Below are 14,256 nucleotides of genomic sequence, written 5' to 3'. Positions count from 1 at the left end.
CATCTTACGTTGATATAAATTCAGAATCCAGTGTAGATAATGAACTAAACTAGCATAAAACTCTGTGAGAGGATTAAAACCAAAAAATACCTATCAGGGTGGGTGGGGGACAGGGTGAGGAGACAGCCAGAAACCCTACAGGAACACCATATATAAACACAGGAATGCTATATGAAGAGAGATCTGTGAAAGCAACGTGAAACCTCACTCTTCTACTGAGCAAGTGGGTTTAATGGCCATTAGTAGCAGGACAGCTTCCCAGGAATTCTTCTGAAGTTTGGGTACTTATCTACTCCATCAACTGGAGTTAAAATCAAAGTGAATTCTCAGGTTGAGGCTCAGGCTGAAAGGAAACCCCATGGAACATGGCAGATGTGATAATGGATTCAATTTTGCGTTCTCTCAGGCGTGCATTTTTCACATAAGCTTAGATTCATGTGATGAAGATAAAACTCTTCTGGGCATTTTGAACTTAAGGGAGGTGACAGCTGTGACTCTGCTTTGACATATCCATTCCGATTTAGCTGCTAAAGCAGTGAGCTGTTAGCAGATTGAAAGCACAAGATATTAAATGATTCTCCCTTAAAATTCTACATGGTCAATCCCATTTCCCATTCCTGTTCCGCCTACTTTAATGTCTTTTCTTATTATTGTTGTTGCTTCTAGGTTTCCCCTCATTGCAAGCTGATGGATTGGCAACCGCCAGCTTACAGAGTACCCCACCTCCACCTCCGCCCAAAAGCAAACCCTATGAGAATAGCAACCCGAGGAATTCTGTGGAGGTAAGGAAATGAGAGCTGACATTTTTTTGGAGAACAGCTTTTGAGAAAAAGACACCAGTGGAATTTTCCAAGCTGCTTCAAGGGTGGTGCTACTCAAAACTTGTCTAATCATTTTACTGGTACACTCCCTGAAACCACAAAAGAATAAAAAGTTTTTTGCTTCAAGAGAAGGCTATCAAATGCAGTCCCATTTTATTTTTTTTTTCCCAAGTGGGAGTTGTGTTGTCCTTGGTTAGGCAAACTGTATGTGGGGGTGGGAAGCTATATGGAAAACAAAAAAGTGCAATGATTGAAAAGTTTCAAAAACATGATCAACATGAAATAGCACAGTAATCTGGTCCTGAAAGAGAAGGGGGGAAAAAAAATAATCGCACATTTTTAGGAATGATAAATGTCTCCTTTTGAGTGCTCAGCTCAGAAGAATCTAATTTTTCAAGGTATGAATCATTAGTCACTTAAAACAGCCTGTATTATATCACCATTTAGCCACAGCTTTTTTCTCAACTTCATGATGTTTGTTTCCTTCTAGGAACGTCAGATTTACTTTTTTTTAATGCTGTGTCCCTAATCTTTCTCTTAATGCTGTGGGATTCCAAATGGCTTGCAGATATTTAACATGCAGGTACCCTGGTCATTACGTCAGAATCGTTTCAGCTGCCTCTGAAATGTAGGTGCTTCTGACATGAGGCTGGAATTGCTTACCAGCGCACAGCAACAGAAAGCATCCTTTTGTAACGGTGGAAGGGGTGGATGTCTTCCCCAGTCCAATTTGCAAAGAGGATTTATGAGTACCTTAGTGAGATGAACTGGAAATTGACCAAAAAGAATTTAAAGAATGATCGCACTTAACTTACCTCTGACAGCACAGGAAGACAACACAACAGCTGATCACCTTGTTCTGTTAGAGAGAGGTGACACTGGCATAAAGCCTTGAAGCTTGGGTAAATAAAGAGGTTTTCTACTTTGCCCTTCATTTGGTCAGGGCCGACTGCCCTTCTGAAAAGGGGCAGTGTAGCTTCTGGGGGCGGGGGGGTGAAAGGCGGAAATATGCCAGCTCTAGGTATGCTGTGGGGAGTCACTGGTTGAAGAGGATTAATAAAAGAGCCTCCTTCCCTGGAGTCTTGTAAGAAAACTAATTACTAACATGTTGTGGCTTGCAACATTGACCTTGGCTTGCAGCCAAATGAAAAGGATTCAAAGGGCTGTAAAGAGAGATTGTGAAAGTATTTTCTGAAGGGTTTTGTTATGTTGTTGTTTGTTGTAAAGTTGACTCTGTTCTCCTTCAGTTAAAATAATCCTGAAATCTGGACAGTTTTGGCCAAGGAAGTGGTGACCCACACGAGCTTCTTGTTCGCCTGGCCTTTCGCATCTCGTTCATTTACGGATGCCCCTTAAAACAAGCAGAGAGCCAACGTGAGAGAGCCCACTACTGCAGTTCTCTGCAAGAACTTGGAGTTCGTTGTACCATTCTGATTTGGAAGCTTTTTACATCCTTTTGGCCCCTACTCGGTGCAACTCATCAAGCCAGCAAGATAAAAATAGTTGAATTTTGAAACCTTGAGAGAAATGGGTTTATTGCCATTTTCCTGATAAACAAAAGGTGGGACAGAGGGACAAATGGCTCTGGCTCGAAGTCAGGCTGCAGGTTGGAAGCAACTAAAGCATATTCTAGCAACTGAAATCGATCTGCTTTTGTTATCTCCTGGGGATGTGTCCTCGTTTGCCCCTGTCATTGGTTGCATGTAGTGCTGAGAGGATATTGAGCATCTGAATTCAAAGATTTGGTCCTGAAAGATACACAAAGTAGTACAGGACCTTTTGGATTTCTTGCTTGGTAAAACAAAATGTATTAACTTGCCAGTAATGGTTCATTTTTCTGTGTGTTTTCGTTTTATCTTCTCAGGTTGCTCCACCACTACCCAGCAGACGTGAAGCCAAACCTCCCCCTCCACCCCCAAAAACCAGAAAATCCAGCGTTGCCTCTTCAGAGCAAGGATTGCAGTGAGGATCACATCTTGCTGGTGTAACGGCGAGCGCCTAGAGTGAAACGGCTGCTTTCTTTTTACTGACATGCTGGGGCTCTCTGACCCTAAGGACTACTGATTTCACCTGCCATTCCATTCCCTCCCCTTGGGAGTTTTCTTTGGGAAATACTAAAAGGAACTGTTATTGAGACTGTATTCCCAACCTCTGGTTTACCTTTCCAGTACGAGACACTAATCACGGAGCAGGAGAAGTCGCCTGACTGGAATTCTTGTCTGTCTTAGTCTTGTCTGTCCCGAGTTTTTTCACTGATGCAATTTCAGCAGCTCATTCCTAGTGTAAATCTGTCACAGTAGTGATTTGAAGCAGTGTTTGAACCCAGGTAAGCCACACCAGTATGAGGAGAGTCCTACAGCGTTTTCACCCAAGTTCATTTCAGCTTTCCAGCTGTACTCGCACACGGATCCCTCCTCCTGCCCCTGGAGTGTAGCCAAGCCCTGGTTTGCGTGGAGTGAAACAAGTCGCAGCCGTTCCAAAGTCGTGAAGTGTCGGCTCCTGAGATGTCAGGTGCCGGTGTATGATGTGCAGTCTCCTAAGATTCTTGATTGCAGGCAGAGACCTGAGCATAGTTAGCAGAATAAGAAGTCTCTTACTTTCTGCTAGTCATCATATGTATTTAAGATGCAGTGCAGACGTTCTGCCTTACACCGTCTCTGCTCGAGTGGTGGCGGTTGCTCGCTCCCAATGGAGAGCTTAGGTTCCCCAGTACTTTGTCGTAATTTCGCTGTTGATTCTGGTTTTAACGCTAAGGAGGAGTTGATATTCCTCCCTGAATTGTGTTACCTACTTGGTTTGTACTTGCATCTGGGGCTTGGTGCAGTATTTCGTCGTTGTCCTGTTTAATAGGGTGTAAGAAGCTGCTTCTCTCCTCTGACTGTGTGAGAAGAATAGAAGCTGCGTCAATACCAGCGCTGGACTGGTACCAGCAACATGGAGAGGATGGAGTGTGCAAAACTAGTTATACACCCTGACCTCAGAAACAAACTCTGGTGGTTACTGTAACCTTTACTTTGCTGGGCAAATTCACACAAATATAAATAATTCTAATCCTCTTTTTTTTTTTTTTTTTTCCCCTGCACCCCTTTGTGGTGGTACTTGCACTTTGTTTTCCAGCCTTAGGTTTTTAACAGCCACTAGGCTTTAAGGAGCCATTTACATCCGAGGTGCATGTGAAAAACTTGACAATTAACCACCTACTTTCCTGTTGCTTGGATTACTCCAGCTCTGCAGCTTTTCTCTCCTTGGAGGATAGGAAAATCTGTTTAAATTCTTCTTTTAGTTATTTGTTCCCTGCTTTGTCCGGATGTCAGCATCAGTCTTTCTGTTTGTATAGAGAAAAAATGACATGATGTTAGGTTTTAATGTTTTCAAATTCACGTGATCCATGCAGAGAAGGGCTGTTGCCCGCTGTTAGAATAGCCTGTGCTCCCAGTTGCATAGTGACCAAAAATTCAACATAAATATTATTGTTATTTATGGACCAGATGGGTCTTAGACACAGCACTCCTCTATGCCTGAGCTGCCACTGGAAGCTTGCTGGCAAAAAACGGGACATCACCATTTGTGATTAATACTCCTGATGTTGGCAGATGCATTTTGCACCTTTCCGAGCTGCCCCCCTGGCTGGGGCTTGCTCTTCTGCAGCAGGTTTACGGGCAGTTCCTGCAGCACTTAAGCAGAAGACAATTCAGTTTAAAATTCTCTTGCAAAGTCTATTTCTATTCTGTGCTACTCTTAGGGGATCTAGATGACTCCAAAGATAGTTACAGCAGCTCTTTTTTTGCTGTGTGGAGCAGGACTTTCCTAAACTGCCTGTTTCAAAATGGTGAAGAACTTCACTGTTGTCTTTCCAAGCTACGTAATTTAAACTTTCTTTATACATCCCCCAGAGTTGCAGCTGTTGGTGCCACATTCCCAGCAGCTGAAAAGCCAGTGGAGTTTGGGATTTTCTTGATTTGTAAGTTATTCTCTTGTCACTTTCAGGCAGAATATTTTGCCGTGCTATTCTGCCTGGCCTATTTATAAACATCGCTCTGACATGGCTGTTGTTTTTCACTGGTGTTTTCCAGGGAAGGGGAAAAAAAAATAAAAATCACTCGTCATTGTTGTTCCCTCTCACTACGGAAGGCAGGAAACACGGGAGTTTGCTTGTGAAGTTCATATTCAAACTTTTTGGAAAGTTCAGCATTTTTTAAAACTCATCATGAAGAGGGATGAGCTGAGGAATTTTGTGTCCAAGTTTATTTCTGAACCTATACAAAATTTTGGCTGTTTGGTTACAGTCTGTGGCCTGTTTATTCATCAGTGGTATTGATGAAGATTCTGCCATGGGCTCGCTCTTCCAGGAGATGATCGTGCTTGTTATCGGTAGCTATCATTTAGCTTCTGATTATCTGGTAGAAGTTGGAGACGCACTGAAAACCCTGCTGAGGATGCTGCTCACAGTAGTAAATACAAATACTGTTGCACTGGGGTTTTGTAGACCACTGCACTGTTACTCTGCTCACGTGACTTAAATGGGTTTCATCACCTTAGTGAAAAATTGAAGTTCGTTAAACCTAATGAAAGCTTTTCTCAGCAAAGCCTTTTCCAGGGAAAAACCAAGCCAGTGAAACCCTAGGTGTTTTGTTCGGACTAAAGTAGTCCTTTCTTTTCGTCTTATGTGTTCCTTTGGCTTCAGTGTGACTCCAGTTAAAGAAACCCGCAGAAGCTGCGTCTGCGTTGCTGCCTGCAGGGCTCTCTACAACAGATTTGCTTTCATCAAAGGGTCGTATCGGATTCACATCACAAACCGGGTTGGAGACATTTTGGAAGTTGCACTGTAGTCACATCACATACATCCGCGGTCACGTTTGCTACAGTGCACATACAGCTCTCTCCTGGGCTCTTCCCTTCTCGGGGGAAATCTTTGAAACCTTTCCGGACAACTTGACCGTGGTTCACCCCCTCTCTCTGGTGCATTGTAGGACTTGTCAGCTCCACATTATGTTCTTGGACATAAACGCTGCTTGACTTGAAAACCACAGGGTTTTCTTGTGTCTCATTTTTTTTTTGTCCGCTTCTTCCTCTTCTCCTGTCTTCCTTCTGCTGCACATGCAAACTAAAGGACCCTCTGAAACTCTTCACTTGAACAAGAACTTTTGTCTTCGGTGAGAATTTTGCTTTTGGCAGAACGGCAGGATGTGGTCTGAATTGTAGAAAAGTACGTATTAATACCACCTATTGTTAATTCAGTGCCTTTCCCCATTCTGCATCTGCCTCATTCTTGGGTGCGTTTCCTTTTCAGAGCAGGTTGGCCTTTAACTCCTTTGGTAGGTCAGCAGAAACGGAGGCGGCTGTGTAGGAATCCCCGCTAAAGCTTTGTCTGTCCTGGGTAAACAAACTAGCTATCAGGTTTGGTTCCAAGTGACTTTTGAGTCTTATTTCCCGACCATTTTGATCTGCTTTAATAACTTTAACTCGTAGATGTACCTTGTGCATTCAGCATTCAGTTTTCTTAAATGTGTTACTGACTGGTGTGGGGAGGGTTCTGTTCGTGGCGGCTGTAGGGCAGCATAGTTTGCCTAGATGTACAAGATGGAATTTCTGTCCTGTGCGTGATTTAGGGCTTCATGCCAGTTTTAGAAAAAACCACTGTCTTCTACATGTCACATTTTTAAAGGCAATTGGGCGTTTAAGTGTGTCAATAAGCATGGGGCCTGACTGATTTTAATTAAGTGGAATTAAGTGCCCACACTTATGAGAAATCCCACCAGACCCCTGATTTTTTTTTTTTTCAAGTGTTCTGCTCTTTGCTACAGGACCTACCTGACTTAAGTTCTGAGATTTCATTTTCAGAGACAATTTAAGATCTCACTGCTTAGTTTTCAAAATGAGAATCATCTTTCCATGTTAATTAGATGCTTTTGGGAACGTCGTCTGATGTCTTGTAAACGGGAGCCGGAGAACGGTCCATAATGATGTCATCTCTGCATACCAGAAATGAAAGCAAAGAGCAGCCTTTCTACCCAATGCATAGTTTTGAATAAAACAAAATCTCAAAGTGAAATATCCACTCTGCAGAGAAGCCAAAATCTAATCCCATTTCATAGCCATGCTGTTCAAAGCCAGTGTTAAATTTCAAGACTTTAGAGGATTTATTTTTTTCTTTGGAGAAATATGCTCAACACTTGTTTTCTGGAGCTTTTAATTAAAATTTGTCATGCTGTGATAAATTCCTTTAAAAATGTTACAGGCTCTAATCCACATCAGGGGAAGAGAGAAACAGACAGCTTTCCATTTCAGTGGATTATTGGCTTAGGAAAGGACACCGATTCCAGTGAGAGCAGCTCTCTGATCTGCAGTGGCAGAAGCTCCCGTAACGTATATGCAGTGGTTGTTGAGAACCTGCGTCTAATAACCTTCCCACTCTGCAGCCCAGCGTGTGCTCCCCAGATCCACAGTGAGTTAGACTTGTAGTGATAACGGCTCAGACTCTCACATTTTCTCTCCTTATTTATTTTTATAATTGTAAATGGAAATAAATAAGTTTAAGACATCTGTAATTTAACTGTAATCTTTTTCATAGTGAAAACATTCCTGACCCGTTACTGCGACCTTCTTTCATTTTTCTTTTCCTTTCAATTAAAAGCTTCTCTATCTTATTGTTGCAGACCAAATTATCTAGTGGACCGGGGTGAGCTTTTTGTAGGACTACATCAGAAAGAAAAAGTAAAAAAATAATGTGATTTCATTGATTGCCTGGCAGCAGATGGGCTTTTCAAAAGCACATGAGGTTCAGCTAATTCTGCTCCTGTTAACATTGAAGCACCTTTAGGAGAGTTTGGTGGGCGCTGTAGCATGCAAAAGCGAGTCGCGAATTCGGAAGTAGAGGAGCTTAACAAAAAGTGCAAAGCAGCTGCATACGCTGTATTTTTCTGACTGTTCTCATTTAAGGCTGTCGTTGAAAACTCTGGACGTGCGTGACTGCGTACTTTGGACCTGTTTTTCACATGCATGGTCTGCAGTTTTTGTGGGGTTTTTGTTTGTTTTTTTTTTTTTTTTTTTAAACAGAGGTGTAAGTCCCTCAGCAGCTCTGAAAGTCAGCCCCAATATGCATGGTATTAATTGATGTAGTTTTTCATTGTTGGTATTACAAAGGTTTAATGACATGATAAACCTTGGGACATGTTTGTCTTGAATTTGGGAGAATATGGATGTTGTGTAACATGTTTTTGTGAGTGTTTTGAGATGCTGGATGTGACGGCTTAGTTAGAAAACCCACCTCTGCAGACTGCAAATACCTTCCCTGGTTTTTTTCTCTTTTCTTTTAGTCCTCTGCAATTGAATCAGCAAAAATACAGCTTTTAAACTGGCTCTGAAGGAAGAGTAGGAGCTAAGCTTTGGAGAGGGATTCTGCATCTCTCTGGGTAAATGACACATGATTCACTAAGTCTGTAAAGCAAGGTGTATAAATTTTCATGTTTTTTAAAATGTATTAACTGTTGTAAAGTTTGTAAATACCTTTTTAAAATAAATGTAGTTTTTATGAGTGAATGAGTGAAAAAAGAGCATGGAAAAATCTTTTGTAGGTGGACTACTGAAGTGCGAGTGGAATTACATTGCAACAGTAAGTTTGTTATTGATTTTTAACAAAGTTGTGTTAGTGTTTAATCCAGAGTGAGATCAGACAGTTCCTTTGTCCCGGCATTGTCTGTACGTGCGAAACAAATGCTGTCGCGTCCGAGTTGTCGTTGCAGGACACAAAGCAGACCCTGTGCTGCTCAGTCCCCTTTACATACAAGCTAGCGATCTACACAACAGTCATCTTCTACTATTAAATGCAACTTCAGAGTATTTATTCACATAATGCAATCTAAGCAAAGGGCATTTGAAGAGGAATTGATTTTAACATCTCTTTGAAATTTTATTCTGGGTCCATTGTTCCGTTTGGCTTTGTGGGTTTAAATCTTCTTGCGTCTAGCTTCTCCTTCCATCAGACTTTCCTGTAAATACACATCATAGACGTCTTTTAAAGAGAAGAAATAACTTTGATGATGGAATGTTAAAGCCTGGTCAGATGCTAAAATATTCATGTTGTGGCCTCCATTGGAAGGAGGATTAGAATGACAAATCTGACCCGAGGCGATCTCTCTGCCACCTGCCCGTGGATCTGATCATGGGGTATAATGTAACTGACACTTAGAATGGCCCTTTTCATCCCAACGTGCGTGACCAGCTTTACATCTGTTAACGGCTCCACCGCTGCAGCAGGGCTCGGAGTGCAACCCAGCAGCTGGTGAACCCTGCGCTTCGACAGCAGTTTAGGACAAGAAGCACGAACTCGCACAAAGCGTCAGTATGTGGAACGTCTCTGTGAGCTTAAGCAGTTGGCCAAGAGAGCAGAGACAAGAACGCTGTGCTTGCCAGAGCATTACAGGGGCGTTATGGAGGGGCACAGTTGTCCTGTCACCGTTCTCTGCGTACCTTAGTACTGCTCGAATGGAATCCGCGTTCCTCTGTCACATCCTGCTGGATCTGGTCTCCTACTTGACTATTTATTTACGTTCTTACCTCAGAGCTGAAAGCCTGAGGTGTTTTGGATAGATGCGCTGTCTGAATATGTTATTTTTTCCCCTTATGTGTCTCAGCTAGGTGTGTTTTTGTTTGTGCTCACTACCAGCTTCTCCAGGAAACGATGAAGATAATTTGAAAAGTTTTTCCATGGGGTGGACCATTTCCAGACAGCTCCCCTTTCATGGCATAATGTTCCTGTAGCAACTCCAGGAATGTGTTACATTGGAAAAGCTGCATCTGGAAGAGGTTTAATTTGTTTTCAATGTCATTAAGCAGCTAGAAGTAAGAAGGCCACATAGTTCAGACTATGCTACAGGAGGAAGTCGTGCAAACTCGGTGGTTGATGCAGAGGCTTAGAGGTTTTTACATTTATGTGCAAGATTACCAGCAATTTTTGAGCAAAGCTAAGGATCTGATTTTGGGGGGGTGCCTTCAGCTCTGCAAAAAAAGGCCAAGTTGCCCTCAGTGAGCAAGAAGTATCAAGGACTCATTTCAAATATCCTGATAAGTATTCTGGTATCTTTTCCTGCCTAACATAGTCTCTTGCAGTAAAACACAAAAAAAAGTCGAAACATATTAAGTTACTGTTGCTGGATCTTCATTGTGCAAGTTAGTGCTACTGGAAGCCACGGTCATGGACAAAGATTCCATTTTATGATCAGTACAAATGGGATTAACGATGACCTAAAAAATAGATATATTTTTAGGTAGTTTTGTTAGTTTCTGTACAAAAATCCAGTGGAAGGCAGACTCTGACCTGTCTGTGTTACTGTGTTGAGGAGCCTTGATTGAGGGCAGGTTCCTCAGCGAAAGGCTAGCGTGCATACTGGAAACTTTGGTCTTGGCTTCCAAAACGAAGTAGAGATTGAGCGTTTCAACGTCTAGGACAGCGCAGAGACACTTCCCACAAAGTGGTGACCATCTGGCCTGATCGAGTTGTTGCTATATTAATTCAAGAGCACATTTTTTGCTTGAGAGTATTCTTTCTATGGCAGTTAGTGTGTGTGCGAAGTCTCTGCCGTCACTGCATTAGAGCATCTAATGGAAAATGCATTTCCCAGTCTGGGGATCTTGGGAGCAGCAGCTTCCATATGGCTGGATCCTTCAGCTGGCAAAGTGCGCCTTTGAAGTTAAGCATCTGTGAATGCTGCATAGATTTGTACTGAGGTAGAATGGTGCTTGACTTTATTTTGTTTTTAATTTAGTGAGTAATGATGTTGCTACAACGGGAGCATAGAATAACGTAGCCCTGTGCTAGGACTGTAACTCGGAGGAATGGAGGGTGATGCAGACAATAAGGGCAGAGCCACTATTGCCACATGTGAACTAAACTTACGTGTCGCCTCCTCCTCCACCACCACCTTTTTCTTCTTCCCTTCATGGACATTCTCAGCCTGGACCAGTCCCCTAATTTTCCCATAGCGATAAAAGAAAAAGCATATTACTTACCATGGCTTCCATCAGCTCACCGAGCCTGGAGTGCTGCTCCGAGCCTGGGCATTCAGTCCTCTGCGCTTCCCCTGACTTCTCCATTTCGTTTGCAATCTGAATTGGGAAGTGATACAGCTGTCATGAACGGAGACTTTTCTGCTAAAGCAACTCTACCCTAGTTACGGGTGAAGATGAAACTCTTCCACTGCACGACTTGAATTCACCTCTTCCCAGGTCTGGGCTCGCGCGACAGCACGCTCCAGCGCAGGGTGCCGGAATGGCTGCTGTGACGGACTGCACACGGAGTGGGAGAAAGGATGGGAAAGCCACTGGTGGAAAGAACCTTCCACATCTGCTTTGTCATTTAATTGCATACCATCTAATCGGTTACCACGTGACAGCTGCCCACTGGCACATCCTCGGTGGAACGAAGGAATGTTGTCAGGAAACAGCCCGTGGGAGCGTTGGGTGGAATTTTGGGAGAGGGTGAAACCAGGTTGAACCTGGAACTCAAACACCCGTCTCTCCTCTAGAGCAGGCTGCCCAGGCGCTCCTCTCTTCTTTATGCAAGGCTGTCAAATCTCATCTTAGACTAATGCCAATTACTTTCTAATTACTGCTTTAAAAAAATGTGCGCACGTGTGTTTGGAGGGGAAGAGACAGACGTTTACAGTAAGGCCCATGTCACCCCCTTTTTGCTTGCGTCTTTTACAGATACGGGATCCCAGCTAAACCAAGAGGCTTGGTTTTACAGTCTTGACCTACCTCTTGAAATGATTCTACCGGGTTCTCGGCGTTCCTTTTTCCTCCTGGCTGCAGGCCGTAAGACCAGTGTTGACCCGAGCAGATTTCCACAGACATGACAAACAGGAGGACGCTGACAAAGATCTTCCTGAACTTCTCCATCCTGCGAGAGAACAAAACATCTTTCTGATCATAATGACATTACAGCTCCCTTTTTATCCTATAGAATTATGGAAATGTTATGTTTCTGGATCTCCAGTCCTCATCTTCTGCACCCCGGCAGCCTATGTGTGAGCCACAGCTGGATTTTGAGCCTCTCAAAGTGTGGAGTAGCTCATTATGAAGAGATTTAGCATCTGAAAAATTTGGATGAAGATCTAAATTAGGATTTTTGAACACCCTTTCAGTGTTTGAGGAATGTCTGGACCTCAAAGGTTGCATGAAAGTCCCTGTTGATATTTGACAGATGTGTCGCTTTCTGTTCTAATGTCCCTGCTCCATTAAAAGTGCTCTTTGCAGCCTCTTCTAATGCAAGTTTCTTCTAATTCAAGCATCTGTAAGCACTGAATAAGTAAAAAGGGACCGTGGTATGTTGTTCAAGCACGTTACCTGCTTGCTGAGAGAGCTTGCAGAATAACTCCAGCTCTTCTCCGCTGGAAAATGTCCTGCAAAGTACGCTCGTCGTCTCACTTTATATACACCCACCCCACCACCAAAGCTCTCCCAGCAGGTGACTTTATCTGATTCTATCTCACAGGCTGCAATTTTCTTCTTAAAATTGCTGTAATGCAGCGGAAGTAAAGCACATAATTGGAACACCCCGTGGTGTAAGCTGTTAAATTGAGCTGTTTTCTCCAAGACCCATAAAAGTAACAGCCTTTCTTTTAAGAGGTTTTAAATCTGACATCCAAACCCAGCTGACTGCTCTTGCCCTGTGGAAAATACACAGTCTTTTCTTTTGGCGACTTCTGATTTTTAAGTAAAATTTTGGGGGTGAGTTTGAATTTGTTGAGAACTGAAATGGATGAGGAATTCAGCTTAGGCTCCGTCTCTGGCTGGCAGGCGTGAAGGTGCGTCACAAGCGCAGAGAGCGTTTTGTGTGCTCCTTTCCAAGCCCTTAATGTTTAAATTAAAGCGCCTTGATATTCTTTGCTCTATAAAATGCAAAGTAGTATTAAACCGATCAAATGGAGAAGTGTATTAGACTGTAAACTTGCTTTGTTGTCACGATGGAGTCTCTCTCATAAATAAGACTCCCAGACACTTGTTATTTTGGATTTGTATATATATGTATGTGTCTGTGTATCTGTGCTCTTCATTCTTGAGAGTCTATGCGCTGCAGTTTTATAAAGGAGCCGATAGCTATTTGCATGCAGGAGTTAAATTCAGGAATTTTGACTACAGAAATATAATTTTTTAACTTTTATTTTTTTATCCACCCGGCAGCTATTTTCACTTGCTGTGCACTCTTCTACGTGCAATTGAGGGTATCACGTTTAGTGTTCTTCAGACAGCTTCTCTTCCTGCTCCCGTGACCTCTTTGAGATTAATGGATTGAAAGTAGTTTAATAAGTAAATAATTTCAGGAGGATTTAGTGACTCTGGCAAAGAGTAATCCTTCCTGCTCTAATGCTCCTCCTACTCATGGCGAGAGTGGCCAACGTTGAACTTGGGCTGAGAAACTGATCAAGCTGTGAAAATAGTTTGTTTCAGTGGGAGAAGTGTCACCTGGGCGTAGGCGCGTCACTTCAGAGGTGAGATTTTCCTCTATCGGTGGTTTAAGACGCCTTCCTTCCCTGATGAGCCTAGCAGAAATTAAAGTTACTTAAATAGACGATTTTGCTCATCCTGAGGGATGACATTTAGAGAGAGAAGGGGGCCTGCTTAGCCCAATAATTGCGCCTTTTATCAACCCACCATTTTAAGCCAGGCGTGATGACGGCAAACCCTTAATGACAGCCAACCTGTAACATCTTCCAGCAGCTGCTTCTGCAGAGGTTTCTGTTCCAGCTCCAGAGCTCACCTACCAGAAGCTGGGTTTTATCGTGTGACCTCTCTTCAGTTTGCAGACACTGGAATAGTTGTACACACTTTTCAGAAGAGCTCCCAGACCTTCAAGTGCACTAGTTTTTCTATTCCAGGGACAGAAGCCTGAATGCCTGCCATTGCTGTTAAGGACCTACGTGGAAGTCTAGAACTTATTAGGAAAACCTGGGTTTGTGGATGCCCATCCCAAGAATCAAGACCTCTCTTTTATCAGCAGTGGTGGAAAGGGATACCTTTACTGGGTCTCTCAGGCTTTTGAGACAGCATTCCTAACCCAAAGAAGTGTTCTGGAGGTGAGAAAGTGAAGAAAGAACTAGATTTTTTCCCCACTTTTGTTCTCAAGGAGCCCTACAGCACTTACAGAGACGTGCTGTGTTTGTGTTACCACTGTTGTGCCAGTCTGAGACTGAAATCAGGAGCACTTTCTCCCTGGGCTTTCCCACGTCCTTTTTAAGGCGGTTTAGCTGCTTGTGCTGCGTGATGGTTATCTCCAACGCAGAAAGAGTGTTTTAAATAGTGCACACACCTATGTAAATTGTGGTTAACAACTTCTGACTCCGACTGTTTTATTAAGCAAATATGAAGGGTGGGGCCAAAGAAAAACTGAAGTGTTGGGGATAAATGACAGGTCAAAAAACCCCATGAAAGTTCTCAA

At 43.0% G+C, this 14,256-nt stretch overlaps 2 protein-coding genes across 3 annotated transcripts in view; one reads left to right on the top strand and one right to left on the bottom strand.

Annotated features, from left to right (window-relative positions):
* The window catches only part of DOCK5 (dedicator of cytokinesis 5), an 85,486-nt gene extending 77,042 nt beyond the window's left edge, over window positions 1–8,444 (top strand). Inside the window, exons 51-53 of one of the 2 annotated variants that reach the window (XR_010074000.1) lie at window positions 667–782; window positions 2,686–3,147; window positions 7,060–8,444. Coding sequence is in view for 1 of the 2 variants with exons in the window: in XM_063358574.1 (XP_063214644.1) it covers window positions 667–782; window positions 2,686–2,787 (218 nt within the window). In the remaining variant the exon portion in view is untranslated. Of the gene's footprint in view, window positions 1–666; window positions 783–2,685 lie in introns of both variants that reach the window. The other variant, XM_063358574.1, reaches the window with a different exon arrangement.
* Window positions 8,445–8,767: 323 nt separating this feature from the next.
* On the bottom strand, window positions 8,768–11,949 carry GNRH1 (gonadotropin releasing hormone 1). The gene is made up of 3 exons (XM_063358682.1): window positions 11,577–11,949; window positions 10,830–10,925; window positions 8,768–8,809 (listed from the first exon to the last, which is right to left on the bottom strand). Exons 1-3 carry the CDS (start codon window positions 11,715–11,717, stop codon window positions 8,768–8,770), a joined length of 279 nt encoding a protein of 92 aa, XP_063214752.1. The 5' UTR covers window positions 11,718–11,949.
* Between the last annotated feature and the right edge of the window lie 2,307 nt (window positions 11,950–14,256).

This window comes from Chroicocephalus ridibundus, chromosome 23 (genome assembly GCF_963924245.1).
Source record: "Chroicocephalus ridibundus chromosome 23, bChrRid1.1, whole genome shotgun sequence".
Taxonomy (NCBI): domain Eukaryota; kingdom Metazoa; phylum Chordata; class Aves; order Charadriiformes; family Laridae; genus Chroicocephalus; species Chroicocephalus ridibundus.
This window is presented reverse-complemented; position numbering and strand designations above follow the sequence as displayed.